Raw genomic sequence first — 19,680 nt, 5'->3', positions numbered from 1 at the left:
AAATTATCGATACTATGGATACTTTTGAAGCACTATGCATCGATACTAGCGAAGGTTGTTTTTGCGGTTTTCCTGTTCTTGGACTGCGGTCTGGAATTTTCCGTTCACGGCTGTGGCCTCGATCCTCGCCTCGTCTCGCTTCGTCGCCGGGATCGGCCGGCGGCATCCGACTTTTTCAACTGCCATTGCGAGTCAGTTCCTGATAACCGGCAGTGAGAACGCCTTTTTCCTTCCCGGCTGGTCACCTGTTTCAGCACTCTCACGTCATTCCGGGTTTGACAGACGTTCATCGAAACTACGAATTCATCAGGTCAGCTTCAGCAGTTGTTCAAAAGGGAAATCAATCGAATCATCAGTTGACATGGCACAAGCAGCACCTTTGTTACTCCGTCTCGTCGGATCATCCGTCACCGCAGCGACCAAAGCAGGAACGATTATAAAAGATGTCATGAACAAAGGCGACCTCGGAATAAGGGACAAGGTAAAATTTGAAACCAAATTAATATTTCCCTTGATATTTCAAATCATGACACTCTTGTCTTGTTATTCTGATGATTTGCTCTTGTCATCGGATGATTCAAAGAGAGCTTTACAATGGATACCCAGAGTTATGAAAGGGACGATTTTGTTTCTCTTCATTATTCAACCAATTTAAATAAAACCAGTTTAGTAGAAGTTCTGTACATGTACAGCCTTCGGATGGTTGTCATCTGTAGCCGTCTAGTGACCAACGTACCCACATACTTCCAGTACAGTAGATAGATAAGTACTTACGTTGTCGATTTTATCAGAGAAACTTTCAACTTCCATGCTGCCTTGCCGGCTTTTTTTTTAACAAGGGCCCGACCAGGTTGGTGGGTCACGATTTGGATCAAACTTTTTTTTGGTAATTCTACACTCCAAAATATCGGGCACGACGTATACGCTACTTTTGTGAATAGGCCCTGGTTTAGCTTCTTGTTTTTTCTTAGAAAATTTTCCGTTTTTTAATATTTTTATTTCGCCTTTATACTTGATCAAATCAACTAATGATGCTGAAACTAAGAAAAAAACTGGATCTTTCGTATTTTCATCGGGTCTCTTCAGATGACAACTTGGACAAATCTAGAAGAACGACTGGTTCCAGGTAGAACTTAACATCGTCTGTCATCAAAAACTTTCAACTAATTTCAATTAATTAACCGTTATTGGTCGAAATGAAAAAGCTAGTGCAACGAGCGGGATCCGAACCCACGGACCTTAAGGGTAAATACGCCGCCGCTCTACCACTTGGGCTATCGTGACTTCTTTCCGACACCAATTTCCCATCTCAACCTACCTTTCGAATTTGAGTCATTTGAAAAAAAAAATGACAAAAAGGAGGGAAAATTCGAAAGGTAGGTTGAGATGGGAGGTTGGTGTCCGAGTGGATCGAAGTCACGATAGCTCAAGTGGTAGAGCAGCGGGTCGTGAGTTCGGATCCCGCTCGTGACAGTAACTTTTTCATTTCAACCTTACATAAAGATTAATAAATTGAAATAAGTTATTTGGTCAATCGAACCACGAAATATAATGGATTTAAAAACTATAATATTATAAGGTCTTACAGGGGAATGACCTTGAATGGTGGTTCATGGATTTGGACCAAATTTTTTTTGCTGATTTTACACTCCAAAACACCAGGCATACACCACTTCTTGTTAATAGGCCCTGGTTTCGCCTTTTTTTTTTTTTTTTTCATTTTGCTCAATATGGTATGTGAATACCCCATTTTACAACATTTTTTTGTCGTGAAACTAAAATGAAATTTTGTCCAACGCCTCTTTTTCTGTTAGTGCATTATTTTGAGCAAAACCATGTAATAAGTTGTAAGTTAAATTTTATGAGCACAACCATGTAATACATTGTTAGTTAAATTTAATTGTTTTAAATAAAGTTATTCAACATTCAACACACTTTTTATGTTGATTACAATAAAAGTATGGTAAACGCTATCGAAGTTAATCAATAACCAAAAATTATTTCAAAAAACGAAATATTTTTCAAGAAAAATAAGTCATATTTTTTTCATGAAACATGAAATTTCGTTTTAACACCTAGAGACCCCTAAATATAAAATTTATATTTGAATTTAAATTTACCGTTATGGTTTCTTCTTTCCTTTTTGTTTGTTGTTTTTCCTTTTTATTTTTTGCAAGTGGCGAGGATAATGATGAACTCAACAACCTTTTTTTCCTTTCTATTATTTTTATTTGTCCGCAATGCATTTCGGGGCCATCTTCCCGGCTCCCATCTTCGTGGCTACATTAATTAACAATAAAATTTATGTATGTTACATTAATAAAAATATTTTAAATTAAATCCGGCATCAATGTGGCACTGACCTTTAGGGAGTTTATAAACAACTGAGTCTTTTTATCTCTACCATACCGCAACCGGCCTTTATCGTTACCTCACAGTTACGTAATCAATACAGATTGGTGTATTGACAAGTTTATCGATTTTTTTAACCAACTTTTGGCTTTTGATAAAATTAATTTACATCGATTTCCGATATCTAAGGGTTTTATAAAGCTAGAATCACGAACCTGACGATTTGAGGTCAAGTTTAGATCTTTTTCTTATCTACTTTGCTTACAGACTGTTGGTTCAAATGTACAAAAAAGCAGTATTTTCTTGATTTATCTTTTCAAATCATTTCAAATTAGAATATTCTGCAAAATTGAACATTTTTTCTTCATGTTAACCAACAATGAAATTAATTCACCAAAATGTTTTTTATCTCTAAATAACGATAAAAAATTTTAGAAATGGTTTACATCAACCGAGATAAACACAGCATCAATTACAGAACAGATACACATAACTCAATCGCAGCTACGCCAATATCATTAATCAAATTCAATATCGATAACACACATATATCATCTCATCACATTCCACACATCAAACATTTTTCACATAGTCTAATTTTTCAACAATTTAGCTTTCCTTTTCCTATTTATCCCCGTCTATATAATCCTGAAAGGATAATCTGGTCGAACCATTACCAACACATTTTTTCCCTTCGTCGGCTCTTTTCATCTCAAAGAAGCCGACGCCTTATACGAAAATGTCTTTTCTACACCGACATCCTTCCCCCTCCTTCAAAATCCAATGTATATAAACATAAAACAGCAATATCTCACTGTCACTCTCAGCACGACACGCAAGAATGGCACAGAAGATCAACACTTTGAGTGAGTGGAAATACTTTGATTGAATATAAAAAATATATTTTGCATCGTATAAATTAACTTTTTTCCACATCTTACATGTATTTGTTAAATTTAAACAATGTTAATCCCAGGCCCTGAAGATGATCTTACTAAAGATCGAAACGTTGACACGATTAAGAAAATGTTTTTCTGAAACCTACATCACACCAGACCGCATCTCACGATTTCTGAATAAATAACGATAAATGCTCATTTAATTGCAACTAAAATTAGATATCGAAAAAAGCTTCATTAACCCGATTAATTCGATTTATTAAGAATTCCCGTAAGTCTATTTCTAATCAACATTCGGCGGTTTTGGCGGACAATAAGTGTTCACATTAGACCGGATTCGGCAAGAAAACCGGAGACTCAAGTCCTCACCTCAGTCGAGGTCAGACCTGAGTGCTCGATAGACGACGAAATTGGTGCGTTGTGGTGGTATTTTAGACGAAATAGAGTAAAACGAAAACATTGGGTACATCCTATTTTACGGGAAAGATTTTCACTAGGAACATTTGAAACATTAATGGGTGGACTGAGAAGTGACGAAACAAAGTTCAATTATTTTCGAATGACATCATCTTTTGATGTTTTTGTTCGTATTCGTCGAGGGTTTTATCCCACACTACAGGTCTCTCTTGGACCAGCGAAATTAAAGTTTTTGCGTTTGATTCCATGTATGCATAGCGTCTGACCTATAGAATGGTGCCTATGTTTCTGGACCCTCTGTACCCTTTCCAAACCTGCTGAGCTGCCTAATGAATAGGCTACTGCAGTGCAGAAGCTCGTTCACATTACGCCAGCCCAGGCATTTTGCTGTAGTGACAAAATGTCTGACGAAAATGCCGGGCTCGGTATTTTTGCCGGATCCGGCTAAATTTGATCAACTTCATATAAAATGTACAGCCACTGGCCCTTCCGGCATAGTGGGAACTGGGACCTCACTTTTTCCAATAACAACGTGTTCATTATAAGCGATTTAAACGCAACGTTAGTGTCATATTTCTTGATTTATATATATGTATTTTTTTAAAGGTGCAAATAGGACTTTAAGCCTCCTTACATTTACATATTTTAGAAATAAATTTAGTTTTTAAAAATTGGTGAAATAAGGGGGGGGGCGTCAGTGGTTGCAACGTTAAGGCCGGTCCCTACATGACCGCCCCGTGCCTGCAGCGCGTGACGGCCGTCTGTCTGGCATCATCACACGGAGAGCGAATATAAAGCTGGGCGCACACTAGGTCGGCGGCGCGGCTCGGAACCGGACGAAGTTGCCAGACTTCTGGAACCCGCCTGCGCGGGTAAAGACGAAGCCAACGGTTGTGACATGGGACTCCTGGAAATGCAAAATCAACACTAAACCGCAGCGCTAGTCATATGGAGGGGGAAAATTCGACCAACGCGACCGAGAGTAGTTCCTACATAGTGTGCGGACCTTCACAATACCGTGCCGTCCCACAGACTAGTGTGCGCCCAGCTTAACAATGGAAGTGAGCCGGCTAGCCCCCACATCTCCGCACTGTGCCCGAATAGTTTGGTTTAGAAATGTGTGGTGATTAGTGACCGTTAATCGATAATTATTCAGAAATCGGGAGATGCAGTCTGACCGCATCTCACGATTTCTGAATAAAGTTTGGTTTAGTTTTGGATCGTGTGAAGGTGCAGTGTAGAGTTTATTTGTTAATATTTCGTGTATCATCTATTCATTCTCCATTGTATTTTTATAATCTCAGTATAATTTTATTTTGTTAAATGGACGCAAAGAAACTAACTAAGGAGGTCAGAAAAGAGTTCCTGTGTTGTATGACCAGTCCAATGAAAAACATAGAAATACGGAATAATTGAAATAATTTAATTAAATAAATTAATTCCCTTTCTACACATCTTTTTTCCTTGCGCTGTTAGCCCACATTCTTCTCTTTCAGCGATGATTTTTTCGCCAATTAACATCTTCGGGTAAAGCAAGTGCTATCATCCATAATTCTCTATTTTTAAAACTTCTTAACATTTTTTCTCAACGAAATGTAGCTTTGAAGTTACTAAACAACGTGTTGTACAACACGGTACGGACAAGTGGGGTCTTCCGTCACTGTCACCACCAGTCGGCCGACTGTTGGACGTCACGTGGTGCGGTCACGTTGGGTCCAGGCAAGCGGGGAACACACCCGACGCAACGCTACTTAAGTCCAATTTTCCATAAGATTGTATTACCCCCGTGCATATCTGCCCGATGCCACGCAACGCTACCCTACTCTACGGCCTACGCTACGCGATGCAACCAAGTTCCCCACTGTCCAGATTTTCGTCGAGTAGCATCGAGTACAGTCGAAGACAAAAAGAACCGGACACATATTTTTATTTCAAACTATATGTATTATTGTCGTTATATTAATTAAACCATACTTAATTTAAAAATGGGCGCCGTGATAGTAGGTTGCTCAGATGGATTGTGACCTACCATATAGAACTCATTAAAACTTTTGATTCTGCTAATATTATTTTACACTGAATTTTTTATTATTTTTTATTACATCTATGAGGCTTATAAAAAATGGAATTTTTAAGGTGTGCATTCAGCATACAAACAACCGTGTATTACCAGGAAGGACACAAACCGTCTAAGCCCAAAACCAAAGGGTTAAAGAAATTGTCAAATGCATTTTATAACTGTATCAAACATTAAAATCGGACAATTAAAAAAACTAGGTTAATTTTTGACAAATAATTTTGCTAGTTTGTGAATTTTCTTATAGAAATATTTTATATATTTCAATGGTACTCAATTGTTACAAAGCTACGTTCCTCTTCTATCAAATGGCACTTTTGACATTAAATCCTTTTAACCGTTTTTGAATTATAGCCGTTTCAATCAGATATTCCCATAACTTCTCAAAAATCGGAAAAATTTTATGGGTAAAATTCCATAAATTTAAATTCGAACAAAAATTTATGTTTAGGGGTCTCTAGAGGTTCTAAAACAAAATTCATATTCGTTTCACAACAACAAAATATTATGACAGTTTATTTGAAAAATATTTGGTTTTTAGAAAAATATTTTTATTGATAAACTTTACTATACTTCTATTTAATCTATATAAAAAATGTTGTAAAATGGATTATTCACATAGTTGATTTGAGCAAGAAGAAACGGAAAATTTCAACTTAAAAAAAAAATTGGCGAAACCAGGGTATGTTCGTTCACAAGAAGTGGTGTATATGTGTCTGATGTTTTGGAGTGTAAAATCACCAAAAAAAAGTATGGTGCAAATCCATGAGTCACCATCCTGGTCATTCCCTGGTAACACCTTATAATATTATAGTTTTGATGACAGACGTTGTTAGGTTCTATCTGGAGCCAGTAGTTTTTCTAGACTCTGTCCAAGTTTCATCTGAAAAGACCCGATGAAGATACGAACGATCCAGTCCTCCAGAAAACAGCATTAGCCTCTATGTTATATTTTTATTTATTTATTTTATTTTTTTTTTATTTGCTTTCACTTTTGACTATTCGGTCACAAATATATATGATGCATCCATTTGCCAATTAAGACACTGCCTAATACAAGTCATTTGTCCTAACCACTCTGCCACCATGGTTCTCTCAAATGTATGTATGTTTTAAATTATTTTTATAATAAACACGTTTCAAAGTAGCTTCAAATACAGTATATTTTCATTTGAATAGTTCAATTTTATTCTAAGAATAATGGCACAATTTAAAATATGATTTTTATCACTTTTTATTTAACTTCCCTTGAATATTTACAATAAGTCCTTGCTGATAATTACAGTCCTTGGTTGCATAAGTGAGGTTATGTAATATTTGCAAAAGTCTATCTAGTTGTATCTAGGTATCCGATGAAGATTCAAGGAAATTGAATAGGAATTGACCTCGGGAAAAAATTATAATGAAATGCACCATTGCATTATTTAAAAATGTATTAACTATTTCCAAGACATATTACAATCAGTAAGATTTTCCAATTTGTATTTCATATGGTAGCAGTTCTGGGTTCAAATCCTGGCACAACCCATGGATATTTATTTAATTGAAAAGAGTCTTGTAAATTGGTTTACCCCTTGTCTGCAGACCCAATGGTAGTAATTTCATTACTTTTGAGACCGTGGTGGCCGAGTGGTTATGTTGTCCGGACCCCTATTTGCTATGCTAGCAGTCCTGGGTTGGAATCCTGGCATAGCCCATGAAATTTTAATTGCGAATAATATGATAAAAGTATTGCAATTAATTTGACCCCTTGGCCCGGCACACAACAGGTAGTTAGACATTAAGCCCTCCTGTATGCCAATAATATGACTTTGGCTAAATAAAAGTAACCATCATTATGGCAAAAATGGAGAAATGTCTGAAAAAGATCAACCAATGTAGAATTTAACATAATTTCTAATTGGGGAACTTTTAGAGACTTAACCCCTAACTTGGCATAAAAAAGAATTGTGGGGTGTCTTAGCGGATTGTCAGAAAGGTCAAGGAATCAAAAGGGATTGGGAGGAGGGTCCAGAGTTTTATGGAAGCTTCTGTATTAACTGCTTGTGGTTTTGAGTTCAAATAAATTTTGTGTATGTGATTAGTAAAGTAAGATGTGAAGTAGGTAACAAGTGGTGTGGCACCTCTCCACCAAGTTACTTCTCCATTGCCCTTTGAGACATTTCAACCAAATGTTTCATTCAAAGAAGTTACAAAGAATCCAGTCAGTCTTGTCCTAAATTCATTGAACCATTGCCAAAGCTCCCTGCTTCTCATCCAACCCTGAGTGCCATGTCAATTTACATTGCAGCTACAGCTCCATTATGCGCCAGAAAAATCCAGAGGCGACGGTATGAATCAAACCCATGTTTATGGGATCTACTAGCCAAGGGTCTGACACCTTATCTTACCACTTGGCTGCTACGGTCCCCTACATCCATCCTTACTATCTACATATACAAAACTAATTTGTCCTCAAAACCACAAGCAGTAAATACAGATACTTCCATAAAACCCAGGACCCTCATCCCAATTCCTTTTCATCCTGAACCCTTCTTACAATCCACTAAGGCATCCCACAATTACGAGGGTTCGCAACAGCAGGTCATATCAACCCTCAGGGTGCCAATGTTTTTGAAAAAAGCCTATTTGTAAGTATGTTGGGCTTGAATGCAGGGTCACTGGATTCGAACCTGGGACCTTTACCTTACAGTGATGAGCGCCGTGTCAAAGACTAAACCTTGCAGCCACCGACGCCCCTTCACAATTTTTGTTCTGTGCCAAGTTAAGAGTTAAGCGGGAAACACACCCGATGCAACGCTACCCGACACCTTGTCTCATTTTAGTAGGGTGTGCACATCAATGCGACGTCAAGCGCACGCCACGTACAGTCACAAAGCGTGTATCACAATCGCATCGCCTCTTTTGTTCTTAATGCATTATTTTGAGCACAACCATGTAATAAATTGTTAGTTAAATTTTATGAGCACAACCATGTAATAAATTGTTCATTAAATTTAATTGTTTTAAATAAAGTTATTCTGGTGTTTTGATCAATTTTCTTCCTAACCATCATAATTAAATCATTTTTATAAAAACACATGAATTTTTGATCTCGTTTGATTTGGTTTACATTAAAATAAGAATGTCGTAATTAATATAACAACAAAATTACATATACATAGTTTGAAATAAACTACAAGAAATATGAGTGTCCTGTTCTGACGCTACTCAACGAAAATGGTGTAATTTTATGAGCAAAACCGTGTAATAAATTGTTAGTTAAATTCATTATATCAAAAAATGGTATTTTGATCAATTTTTTACCAAACCATTAAAATTAATTTTTTTAAAAAATCAAAACTAATGAATTATTAATCTCTGTTAATTTGGTTTATATTAAAATAAGTATGTTTTAATTAATATAACGACAATAATACATGTAGTTTGAATAAAAATATGAGTGTCTGGTTCTTTTGTCTTCAACTGTACTCAATGCTACCCGACGAAAACCTGGACAGTGGGGATCGCATAGCATAGAGTAGGGTAGCGTTGCATGCCATCGAGCAGATATGCACGGGGGTAATACAATCTTATGGAAAATTGGAACCAATTAGATAATAGAAGTACCCAATTAGATAATATGTTAAATTCTGTACATTGGTTACTTTTTTTTCCCAATTTTTTCCATAATGACTCCTATTTTGATTTAGACAAAGTCTTACTGATTGTCGTACAGGAGGGCTTAACTCCCAACTACCTGTTGCATGTTCAGGACATGATGTCAAATTAACTTGTAATACTTTTTGCATATTATTCGCTATTAAAATTCCATGGGCTATGTCAGGTGAACCCAGGACTGCTAGCATGGCAAATACGAGTCGGACAACCTTATCACTTTGCCGCCTCAGTGCCAAAAGCAAAATAATTTCTGTCATACTATCTTATTTAGGGGGTATTTGCAGTACTTTTTTCTCACAGTTGTATGATGGACACTTTTTTAGCCTTTCTTGAGTAAAAGCAGTATTGGTCAGGTGTCTTTCTGTAACTGAGCCATTCGACCAGATATGGCATGACTGGTCTATTGTGGAAACTCAAGAAGATACTTCCCAGTTTTTATTATCTTATCCTGCAATATATTCCATTTTTCTTATATTCCATTAAAATCTTTCAGTTCAGTAAAACATATCCTTTTCTGTAATATATACTATTGGGTTGTCCGGAAAATAATGCAGGATTTTGGTATTAAACAAAAAAAAAAGAAACTAGTTACTTTAAAGCAATGTTCTTTAATCAAAATAATTTCNTGTTGACATTCATACAAATGAGTAATCCTGTAAACGTAAACAGAATATTTTATATAGATTTTTTTTAATGAAAACTTAAAATCCTGCATTATTTTCCGGACAACCCGATAGTAATTATTTCGGCACTATTTCAGTTGGTGATTTGTTTAGTGGCTAAATTTTATAATTATTTCAGGGAAATGATGACCTTCAGACTGAAGCTGATAGATTAGCACAGAGCAGTATCATTGCATCCCTTTCTCGTATGTATCAAAAAGTAACAATAATAGGTGAGGAAGGGCCACATGAATTGAGTAATATCCGTGAAGAATGGATAGCAAATGAGCCGTGTGAATCAGTTTTGAAGCAACAGTGCCCAGAGCATTTAATGAATGTCACAGAAGAAGATGTAAATTTTTTTTGCAATTTTGGCAGTTTGTTGACTAATTCATTAGAAAAATTTCAATTTTTTTTTGTAGGTTGTTATATGGATTGACCCACTTGATGGAACGAAAGAATTTACACAAGGTATCTTTCTTTTTTTCTCACCCTTCTTCCTTTTTATATTTCGTGATTTTTTTTTTCTTCTGCTATTCTGTCATTGCTCTGAACATTAACAGTACAGTTTAATTTGTGTTTTTAGGATTTTTAGAAAATATCACAGTCCTAATTGGAATTGTAGTTGGAAACAAGTCTGTAGCTGGGGTCATTCATCAGCCCTATTACAAAAACGAAGACTTGTTAGGTCGAACGATCTGGGGCATTCAAGGATTGGGTGTAGGTGGATTTGAACCACTTCCCCCACCCGATGGAAAATTTACCATAACTACTTCAAAATCTCATTTCAATCCTCTTATAGAAACTGCCATTGAACTGTTACAACCGGACCAAGTGAAAAAGGAAGGTGGAGCAGGATATAAGGTATTTACATTTTAAAATATGTTAATTGAAGAAAAGTTAAACTTGCTTCACAGTTCTTAAGTATATTGGGTTTTCAAGCAAGTTTGAAACTTACAAGGAGAGGCTACAAACATGGAGTCAGCAATTTAAATAAAACTTTTAAAGACTGCGATAGCAAAGTGGTCAAAAGACTCTTGGCTCTAGACCCTGCAGTTGTGGGTTTGATTACCACCTTCACCTCTGGCCATTTTTGCACAAAACCCTTCCCACTCCTAAATAAAGAATACACTTGCATATATCACTTTCCTTGGCTAATAAGCAAAGGTCATAAGGGCATTAAAAAATAAATAAAAAACTTTTTTTCGTGATATTAGATTGAAAATAGTAGACACGTGTCCAAACATTCTTGCCAGGCCTTAAGAGTAAAAAAAAATGAAGTAATTTACATAATTTTGTTTAAATATGGTTTTCTATCTTTGTTGTGCATGTATTTGAATATAATTACATAACATTCTATTTGTATTTTTATCTAGGATAAAAAATATTATACAAGATTGTATTAAAGCAGATTACATACATAAAGATTAGAAGAACAAAAAGACACTATGAGTAAAGTGGGCAAAAAATATTTTTAAAGAATTTTAATAATTTTAAACTTACTTTAAAATCCTTAAATACGAATTTATAGCAAATAAAAAATAGAAATGTTTGTGCTAGATCAACGTCGGTCATTTTTTTACCTATCCATTGTTCAACTTAAAAATTCATAACTTCTTAATTTTAACCTAATTAATTTATTTTTATGTAGCCAGTTTTGACTTATTTACGGAGGCCGGGATTGTGCCAACTTGTGCAGTTTATAAGGTTCTAAACCACTGTACATTTTCCAGTAGTTGTTTCAAAGTAATCATCGATTTTATCATTTTCACACAAAAAAATCGGAGGCGTTTGGATGGCAAATGCGAATATCAGCTTTGTTTCTTGCTAAAAAATATTACATAATGGCACAAAAATTACTCTTATCACTTACTGAACGAAGTGTGAAGGAATATAATTTTTTTACAAGGATTCATAACAGCAGAGTATAAATATATATCAACCCTCAAGGTGTCGGTGTTTTTGAAAAAATCCATTTGTTAGTAATGTCGGGTTTGAATGCAGGGCCGCTGAATTCGAACCTGGGACCTTGTGATGAGTGCCTTGTCAACGCTTAAACCTTTGTGATCACTGATGCCCCCTCAAAAATAATAAAAAAAAACAATAATAAAAAAATAACAATTATAATAATAAAATTACCTTACATTTTTTTTTTAAATCACCAAATTGGTGATCACTTTGAAACTACTCCACCAATCTACCAGAAGCTACATGGGCTTAGAAGCTTATAAATGTAATGCCACAAATGTTGCCTGAATTAATAAATTAAAACTGGAGAAATTTTAAAAATTTAGAACGGGAAGTTTTTGTTGTTTTCATCCTCATTTTGTCCACTTTTAATGATAAAATTGAAGTGTTATTGACGTAGGATGAAAGTAGAACAATTCAGCTTTTTAACGACTGCCATAACATTGAATTTGAATAAATTAACAAAATCCATAGTTGTCGTGAATTTTTAAATGAAACGGAGCATAATTTTTGTTTGCTATAAAAATTGGGATTTATGGGCTTTAAAGTGTGCTTAAGACAAATCTGATTTTTTTAAGACATTTTTTTGCTTATGGAACCATAAAGGAATATAATTTTAATGTAGGGACCAAATGATTCAACAAACTAGGTTAACCCTGAAAAACAACTATATTATATATATTTTTTTTAAATCTCAAAAATGGTGATAAATCTAAAACTCTACCAATCTACCAGAAACTTTATATGGATTTAGAACTGTATAAAGCACATGCACAAGCATTGCCTTAGTGAATAAATTAGAACTAGAGAAATAAAATAAAATGTTTATAGTGTTTTTGTTGATTTCATCCTTATTTTTTAACTTCTAATGACTTAAAAATCTAAGCGATATTGATGTAGGCTGAAAGTAGAACATTCCTGCTTTTCAAATTTGTCACAACATTGAATTTGGATAAAATCCATAGTTGTTAGGAATTTTTAAATATAACAACGGGACACCCGGGAAAAACAGTTCTGGGCTAATCCAGTCCAAAAATTCCTCCTTTATTAATTAATTAATTTTTTATTTATTTATTTTTCTATACAAATTTGTGTTTACGGCTTTAAAGAAGGGTTCTTAAAATAAACCCAGTTTTTCTTTTTAACCTCCTTTATTAGAAGCGTCATCCATTTTTGTAACTTTTCATATATCTAATCTCATTTAATCTGGTCCTGCATTTTATTTTCTTATCCTGGAATATAAAAACAAATTAAATTTATATATAATAACCTTGAATACATAATAAATGCAGAAAAAAAATATTTTTTTAAACAATAATAAAAATAAAAATATATAAATTACATAAAAATTATTGTTTCTCCGCTCCTAAATCCCATTGACAAAAATACTCAGACATGTCTAATATTTTTTGACCTAGTTTCTCCAAAATTAAGTTATGTTGGATTCTGTGTTCTCGCATTCTTATTAGTCCCTTATTAGTAGATTTGTATGTTTGTTAAATTTGTTTTAACAAATGTTTCTTCTTTTAGGTATTGATGTTAATGGAAGGCAAGGCACATGCTTACGTTTACCCCGTACCTGGTACAAAACGATGGGACATTTGTGCACCCGAAGCTATACTATCAGCCGTGGGAGGAAAACTGACAGATATGAAAGGAAATTCTTACCCTTACGATAAAAATACCAACTATAACAATACTGAAGGGGTTGTGGCAACATGCAACGACTATTACCATAAGTTATGCATAAACAGATTAGAAAATTTTAAGCGCTGATAAAAAAATAAATAAATTATTATATACTTGAGGATTCTTTTCTAATTGTATCATATATGTTGAATTTTAGTATTTTTAAATAAATATTTAAAAAAAGATCACATGACATATGAAAATTTGCCAGCTCCCATTCTTTATACCTTATCTAAGTCCTGCTGGTGGCTGAATAATACCTAAACTTCTCTACAGGAGAAAATGTTTTGGGACCTACAACACAACGTAGGAGGAAATACAACAGAGTCAAAAATCAAATTCTTGACAAACCGGGTTACATCAGTTTACTTCATTTACAGAACAGGAGATAGGTGTCAAAAGGCACAGAATGACGTTAGCCATGGAATCTTGATCAATCAAACTTGTGCAGATTACCTCACATTCTTTTCTTGCTTTCTAACTCCTCCAATGAAATAAAGCACTTGACCGAGAACTTCTGACAGTCTATAGTGCCGTCAAACATTTCAGGCACATATTTAAGGGTTGAATCTTTACCGTGTTCACAGACCACAAACTTCTAATTTATGGGGTGCAACGAGAAACCAGGAAAACATCACCAAGAACAACTTTTTTATATTATGGAATTCACCTTTAATGTTTGTACATTAACAGGTCGGACAGCAAAGTTCAGACACCCTTTCAAGACTCACCCAACACTATAAATTACTTTAATTAATTATAGTTTTAATCTAGTCTTGGTTGAGATGAAGAAGCCAGTGTCACGAGCAGGATTCAAACCCACGACCTTTGGCTCAATGTGCTGCTGCTCTAACCACTTGAGCTATTATGACTTACAGATGTTCCAGTGGTTGGTGGCCTATCCCAGACCAGACAACCGACATTATCACCAAAACACTGATTAACATTTGGATTTCTTGATTTGACATGCTAAGCCAAGTCAAAACCAACCAAGGAAAACAATTTGAGAACATACAGTATATCACCCAAAAGCAAATGGACTCATAGAATGCCAACATCAAATTATGAAAACTGCAATTAAATGCCATCTAATCCAGAACAGAAACTGGGTCGATGAAACCTAACGTATTACTTGGTATGCAAACAACCCTAAAAGAAGACCTGAAATGCTTAGCTGCCGAGTTGGTTTACAGATGCCCTTTAACCTAACCCAGCAAACTTTTTGTCGAGCAGTGACTATAGACTAAAAAATTGCAAATTGTGAAAAGACAAAACCAAAAAATATTTGATTATAGTGTAATTAAGTACAAAAACTAAAGTAATTCAATAAAATAAATTTATTTTTCTTATTATTAAAATTTATCTCTTTTTAAATACCAAAGCTGACACCATTGGCAGTTTTTGACGGATCCAGTGCCAAATGAAAAATTAATGTTTTTTTAATATTTATTATCATTATTATTTGTTCCTGGAGAGGCATTGTGGATTAATCACAGTTTATAAACGAATGAAGGATCAAAGGTTGTTTCATTTTTCCCATAGATTTTTACCCTTTTGTAGCCCCTGAGTAGCAATGTTCTTTTTGTCATAATGATTCCTTTAAGCCTTGATGAAGCAGAATCATCAGTCCCATGAAGAAAGAAAATCATCGTGCTACATTGCTAAACAATGGCCGTTAAAAGGTACCCAAGCAGGGAATCATTCAAGAAACCAAATTTAAGGCGTCCTAGAAACACCAATCCTATAGATGAAGGTTTTATTAAAATGTTATCCCAGAAGGAAAATTCAGCAGAATTACTGGAATTCTTGGGATATCAATCCTAAAGTTAGAAGAAGGCTGATATGGGCAAAGCCTAGATCAGGGAAATGCTTTCCAACCACACGAGTATAATAAATTAACTAATTATTAAAATAAAATTGGTCTGTATTTAACTTACATGTATATTTTTGAATACTTGTACACACATGGAAAAAAATTTCTACTGTAACTTCTTAGCTGATTCATGTTGTTCATTAAATTCAGCTGTCTTGCTCTTTCTAGTATGCTTAGTCCTCACTTTAAAAATAGATGAGTCTAATTGTGACTCATAATTAATGAAGTTTTTCCTTAAAAATGTTGGCGAGTTCAAGTGTGGCATAAAAGAATACACTATTTGCTGAAAATATATATATATATTTTTTTTTTGTTAATTATTGTTAAAAACTTTATCATGCATGTGTTGATAAATTACCTCAGCCCAAGGAGCTAAGCCCATTGGAGTTAGTTTGAGCTGCCATTCGGGCAATCCGTGGTAGACAAGCATCATACGGAAATATTGTGTAAATGATGATGCTAAAAAATGCCATTCTAAGCTTCGGTCAAGAAGCCATATACTTGGATTCAATTTGCATTCAACATACACCAAACAAACCTGTATACAAAAATATTTGTAATTTAATATGTGTCTCCACAGAGTCTTTGGGTACCCTACTCTTCCGATTTATGGAGGAAAGTTGGATAATTCTGTATGTATATATTTAATTTTTATAAGTTATCATCATTGTATATAACAAGTTTGGTGGTATATTCTGTGTTGTTTCGTGAGAATGTATTTATAAGCATGAATGTGTCTGAAGTGTAAGAGAGATGGAATGTAAAGTACCTCCATCAATCAATTCAACTAGTTACTTTATGGGTAGATATTTTTATGTGTAAAGGGTGATGAAGGCATAACGTCTACTCCATCACCCTACTTAAGTGTGGTATGTAAATAAGAAAGAATGAGTGAGAAAGTAAGTTTGTTTAGGTTAAAACTGCAAGTGTTGGAAGCTGAAATGGCCTTGATGATAGCCCCTGGAGCTTACCTTCACAATTCAGTAAGACCAAGGTCTGACTCCAGACCATCAAACACACCAAAATGGGTGATACCCACAGCTGTAAGGTATAAATAGATTTATATAAATCAACCAAAGAACCTTTTTTTTACAGTATGCCCAAAGATTTTTCTTTAAAAATGTAAATTTTGTCCACCCAAATAAGACTTATTTCTATTTCAAATTTTACACATAAAAAATTGAACGTTTTGGTTCAGAAAACTTTACATCTTACCGTGGCCATATTCCCACAAGAGTCCAGGCAGAATATTTTGCAAGTCGATTTAAATAGGGGGATTTCTTGATGGTTTTTGGGTATAAGTAGATCTAAATCGAGAAGTGTCGGATATCCATCAGAGTCGACAGTAGCAGAAGATAATCCGGCAATTCTTTGTAGCTTAGCAAGCGGGTTGATCTGCAATGTTCCTATCGATACACTTTCACCTGTTGAAAATAAGGATGATTCAGTGAAATAAGATATAGACAAAATTGACACTGTAAAAGTTACGAAAAAAATTAAAATACATGTGAATTAAATAGCATAATAATTAATCAAAGGGTCTTTTCTGTTTTTAATTACCTCCAATCATGTATGACCAAGTCATATGGAATCCATCAGTTGACAAGTAGAAGTTTTTTAGATCAAAGGGCATAATGCAGGAATGCCTTTGTTCCCAAGCGTTTACAGAAGCTTTCTCACATGGTTCCCTGTGTTCAAGCTTTATATCGTGCACACCTGGTATATCGCCTGTTGAATAATTTACTCTTAAGTTTCATTAGTAGAAAAATATTCAAAAAACTTGCGAATTGGCTCCATACTTAAAGTCTTGTGTAGCCCAAGCGTTAGATGATTATAAAAATGGCTTTCGCTAATGATTTCATCCTGATCAGACATGACAGAGATTGTAGATATATTATTAAACATAAACGAGTCAATACGACAACCGATAAACATCTCGTTGCTATGCCTGTCATGAGGTGTATTTTTCAAAACTAACGGTTAGAAGGGTGAAATTCGATAAGAAAACTTCTGCCTATTGACATCATTTCGTTGTGGAAAATAATTGACCAATAGAAACAAAGGCAGATGAAAATTAAGGTGATTATTCCGCCCAAACGGCCGATTCTTAGGAATCATGTCGTCTTCGGGATGGCAAAGTTGGTCGTTTCCGGTTGCCTATCATCGCTGTTTCGGTCTGTCAAATGCGTTTTCGGCTTCCCGCCATCTTCAGCGTTGGGTCTGACAAATTTTCAATCAGGCAAAACAATTGGTCGTTAGAAAAAGAAACATTTATTGTTCGCCAATGTTAAACTAAAGACTAAATATAGCGGGATGCCGAACGCGCCTGATATCGTTTTCTCTGTCAAATTATCCCTTTTTAATTTAAAATTAACCATTTTTAGTTTTAAATTAACCATTTTAACGTCAAATTAAGTTTTATTAATTTCAAATTAACCCTTTTTAACTTCAAATTAACCTTTTTATTTTTAAATTAAGTCTTTTTATTTCAAATTAACCTTTTTAAATTTGAAATAAACCCTTTTTGTTTTAAATTAAACCTATTTAACTTAAAATACCTTTTATTAATTTCAAATTAACCCTGTTTAACTTAATTAACCCTAAAATATAATAATAGAAATCATATGTATAACTCTATAACATATCATATGATTTTCCTATTACATTTGTATACTAACAGTCGGGAGTAGAACCATCCTTTCTGAAAAGTACAATTAACCATTTTTCAGAACAAATTAACCCTTTTTAATTTCAAATTAACTTTTTTGCATGAAATTAACACTTTGTAATTTAAAATTATCCCTTTTTCGCATCAAATAGATTTTAAATTTAAACCTCTTTAATTTCAAATGAACCATTTTTTAACTTCTAATTAAAAGTTTTTAACTTTACATTAATCCATTAACTCTTTTTCCATCATGTTTGCATTTCTAATTATTAATTTATGAGTATTTATAATAATTAATAACAATTATTATTATTTATTATTATTATTATTAAGAACTTCTAATTAACAGTTTTTCATTTCAAATTACTTCCTTTTTGACATAAAATTAACCCTCATTCCATTAAATTAATACTTTTAAATTTCATATGAAACCTTTTTCTCAACAATCATTTGAAAATCGTGAGATGCGGTCTGGTGTGATGTAGGTTTTAGAAAAAAGTTTTCTTTATCGTGCCTACGTTTCGATCTTTATTGAGATCATCTTCAGGGCCTGGGGTTTACAAACATTGTTTAAATTTAACAAATACATGTAGGATGTGGAAAAAAATGAATTTATACAATGCAAAAAATATTTTTTTTTATATAAACCACACACTTTTTTTCAACAAATTAATTCTTTCTTGACCTATGACTAACTCTTTTTAATTCCAAATTAACTGTTTTTATCGTCTAATTAACGAATTTAAATGTCATTAACTTTAAATTTACCAATTTAAATTTCAAATTACCCTTTTATTGAAAGCAGTAAAAAAACTTGGAGATGGTATGGACTATAAACAGGTAAAATAAAATTCCTATCTACTTGCTGTCAGTCCTTTACCAGGCCCGGCTTCGAATCGGACACTCTAGGCTACCCATAGTTTTTCCCCGAAAAAAAACCTTAAACCCTGTCCAATTTGTATTTCTATCGGTATTTCACACCTCGTAATTGATTGTCTTTTATATACCTATGCCAAAACACTCCACTCCTCAACGACCTCTACTAAATACTAAACTATAAATCAATATGGATAAATAATTTTTTAACTTCTTAGCCAAACGATGTTTTCTTATATTTCGACCTCAACAGTTAATCTTATGATTCTTAGCCAAACTTAGAAATGAAATGTAATATCACATCCGGGGCTTTGGATGTTGGTCGACCATGGGCTGTATCGAAGGGACTTCACATAACTCCGAGATTAAAGTACTTCTTACGAAGTAGGTAACTGAGCTTGGAGGAGGATGGTAACTAAACACCAACCCATTCTCGGTAAATCCCTGGCGAAACGAAGGTTTTAACAGGATTAGTCAAGAATTATCCGAGTGGCTTTTTTCTTTCCCTGCCTGGCCCGGCCACGTGGTTTGCATGAACT

At 34.3% G+C, this 19,680-nt stretch overlaps 3 protein-coding genes across 4 annotated transcripts in view; 1 reads left to right on the top strand and 2 right to left on the bottom strand.

Annotated features, from left to right (window-relative positions):
- The window catches only part of LOC106672142 (uncharacterized protein F21D5.5), a 15,901-nt gene extending 13,621 nt beyond the window's left edge, over positions 1 to 2,280 (bottom strand). The window contains exon 1 of the mRNA XM_014403327.2: positions 2,121 to 2,280. The gene's annotated coding sequence lies outside the window, so the exon portion shown is untranslated. The remainder of the gene's footprint in view (positions 1 to 2,120) is intronic.
- On the top strand, positions 63 to 13,842 carry LOC106672150 (3'(2'),5'-bisphosphate nucleotidase 1). The gene is made up of 5 exons (XM_014403340.2): positions 63 to 481; positions 10,207 to 10,419; positions 10,490 to 10,538; positions 10,654 to 10,931; positions 13,566 to 13,842. The coding sequence occupies exons 1-5, from the start codon at positions 362 to 364 to the stop codon at positions 13,809 to 13,811; spliced, it is 906 nt and encodes a 301-aa protein (XP_014258826.1). The 5' UTR covers positions 63 to 361; the 3' UTR covers positions 13,812 to 13,842.
- Positions 12,373 to 19,680, bottom strand: LOC106672156 (tubulin polyglutamylase complex subunit 2-like). 2 transcript variants are annotated; one of them, XM_014403360.2, is made up of 6 exons: positions 19,569 to 19,680; positions 17,158 to 17,325; positions 16,813 to 17,021; positions 15,956 to 16,135; positions 15,662 to 15,880; positions 12,373 to 13,267 (listed from the first exon to the last, which is right to left on the bottom strand). In XM_014403360.2, exons 1-5 carry the CDS (start codon positions 19,570 to 19,572, stop codon positions 15,704 to 15,706), a joined length of 738 nt encoding a protein of 245 aa, XP_014258846.1. In that variant the 5' UTR covers positions 19,573 to 19,680; the 3' UTR covers positions 12,373 to 13,267; positions 15,662 to 15,703. The 2 variants fall into 2 exon arrangements, with proteins under 2 accessions (XP_014258846.1, XP_014258839.2); XM_014403353.2 differs by lacking the exon at positions 19,569 to 19,680 and adding an exon at positions 17,397 to 17,808.

The sequence above is a fragment of the Cimex lectularius genome, unplaced genomic scaffold (genome assembly GCF_000648675.2).
Source record: "Cimex lectularius strain Harlan isolate CLEC.00 unplaced genomic scaffold, Clec_2.1 scaffold4, whole genome shotgun sequence".
In the NCBI taxonomy this organism is placed as follows: domain Eukaryota; kingdom Metazoa; phylum Arthropoda; class Insecta; order Hemiptera; family Cimicidae; genus Cimex; species Cimex lectularius.
The sequence above is the reverse complement of the archived record's forward strand: the minus strand, read 5'-3'. Positions and strand labels throughout refer to the sequence as shown.